Source organism: Babjeviella inositovora (assembly GCF_001661335.1).
Source record: "Babjeviella inositovora NRRL Y-12698 unplaced genomic scaffold BABINscaffold_39, whole genome shotgun sequence".
NCBI classification, from domain to species: Eukaryota; Fungi; Ascomycota; class Pichiomycetes; order Serinales; genus Babjeviella; species Babjeviella inositovora.
The window spans coordinates 1-1,892 of record NW_017566876.1 but is presented as its reverse complement, the minus strand read 5'-3'; the positions used below and the strand labels follow the sequence as shown (position 1 = coordinate 1,892).

At 47.4% G+C, this 1,892-nt stretch overlaps 1 protein-coding gene across 1 annotated transcript; it reads left to right on the top strand.

The window, feature by feature from the left end:
- Positions 1-109: 109 nt before the first annotated feature.
- Positions 110-1,887, top strand: ALD5 (aldehyde dehydrogenase (NAD(P)(+)); the record flags this gene model as incomplete). The annotated part of the gene is made up of 2 exons (XM_019130938.1): positions 110-622; positions 889-1,887. 2 exons carry the CDS (start codon positions 110-112, stop codon positions 1,885-1,887), a joined length of 1,512 nt encoding a protein of 503 aa, XP_018982212.1.
- Between the last annotated feature and the right edge of the window lie 5 nt (positions 1,888-1,892).

Sequence of the window (1,892 nt, the reverse complement as noted above, 5' to 3'; positions counted from 1 at the left end):
CCATTCCCCATAAACTTCTAAATCTTGACGTATTCTCACCACGTCACTTACAATGTTTAAGCAAGCTCTTTCATCCAAGACTATTTCCCCAAGATTGGCCCAATTGGCCATGAGATACTACGCCTCCTTGCCATTGAGCGTCAAAGTCAAGTTGCCTCATGGCATTGAGTATGATCAACCAACTGGTTTGTTCATCAACAACGAATTTGTTCCATCTATCAGCGGTAAGACCTTTTCCGTTATCTCTCCATCTACCGAAGAAGAAATCACCCACGTCTACGAAGCCGTTTCCGAAGATGTCGACGCTGCTGTCGATGCGGCTGAGAAGGCCTTCAAGAACTCTGGCTGGGCCACCGCTGATCCATCTCAGAGAGTCAGCGGTTTGCTCAAGTTGGCTGACTTGGTCGAAGAGCACGCCGAAGTCTTGGCTTCCATTGAATCTTTAGACAATGGTAAGTCTTTGATGAATGCCAGGGGTGACATTGCCTTGTCTGCTGCCTACTATAGATCTTGTGCCGGTTGGTGTGACAAGATTGATGGTAGAAACATAAATACTGGATCCACCCACCTTTCTTACACCAAGAGAGAACCAATTGGTGTCTGTGGCCAAATCATTCCATGGGTATGTTAATTTTCTAACAAAGATATAGGTGCTTGAACCCTGCGAATGTGCAACATGATGACTCGGATTTCTCCATTTGCCTGCAACATGGCATTGTTAAGTCTACCTGGTCGTAATTTGTACCCACGGAATTTCCCCTGTTCTGGCCATATATTTTTTTTTTCAAGCATGCCATACGTATAAAACGGCGCGCAGACGTCTCCACAGTTTCGTGCTTATCATTAGTTGCGTTATGGCCAGTTTTACAAATACTAACGATGCTATAGAATTTCCCACAGTTGATGCTTTCCTGGAAGCTTGGTCCAGCCTTGGCCACCGGTAACACCGTTGTCTTGAAGACCGCTGAATCCACCCCATTGTCTGCCTTGTACCTCGCCAAGTTGGTCAAGGAAGCTGGCATCCCAGCTGGTGTTGTCAACATCATCTCCGGATTTGGTAAGACCGCTGGTGAAGCCATTGCCATCCACCCAAGAATCAGAAAGGTTGCGTTTACTGGTTCCACCGCCACTGGTCGCCACATCATGAAGCGTGCCGCTGAATCTAACTTGAAGAAAGTCACGTTGGAGTTGGGTGGTAAGTCTCCAAATATCGTCTTCAACGACTGTAACGTCAAGAACGCCGTTCAGAACTTGATCGTTTCCATTTTCTACAACTCCGGTGAAGTCTGTTGCGCTGGTTCTCGTATCTATTGTCAATCCGGTATTTACGACGAATTATTGTCCGAATTCAAGACTGCTATCGAAGCCGTCAAGATTGGTGACCCATTCAACGAAGCCACCTTCCAGGGCTCTCAGACTTCCCAGCAGCAGTTGGACAAGATTTTGGGTTATATTGAAAAGGGTAAGGCCGAGGGTGCCACTCTTGTCGCCGGTGGTGAGAGATTTGGCACCAAGGGTTTCTTCATCAAGCCAACTGTTTTCGGTAATGTTACCGAAGACATGGGCGTCGTCAAGGAGGAGATCTTCGGCCCAGTGGTCACCATCACCAAGTTTGAAACTGTTGACGAAGTCATCGAAAAAGCCAACGATTCTGAGTACGGTTTGGCTGCTGGTGTCCACACAGAGGACATCAACAAGGCCGTTGACGTTTCCAACAGATTGCACGCCGGTACTGTCTGGGTTAACACTTACAGCGATTTCCACACCTCTGTTCCGTTCGGTGGGTTCAACCAGTCTGGGTTCGGTAGGGAAATGGGTACTGAGGCTCTCGACAACTACACTCAGGTCAAGGCTGTTAGAATTAAGATTTCTCCAAAGTCTGCTTAGGTATA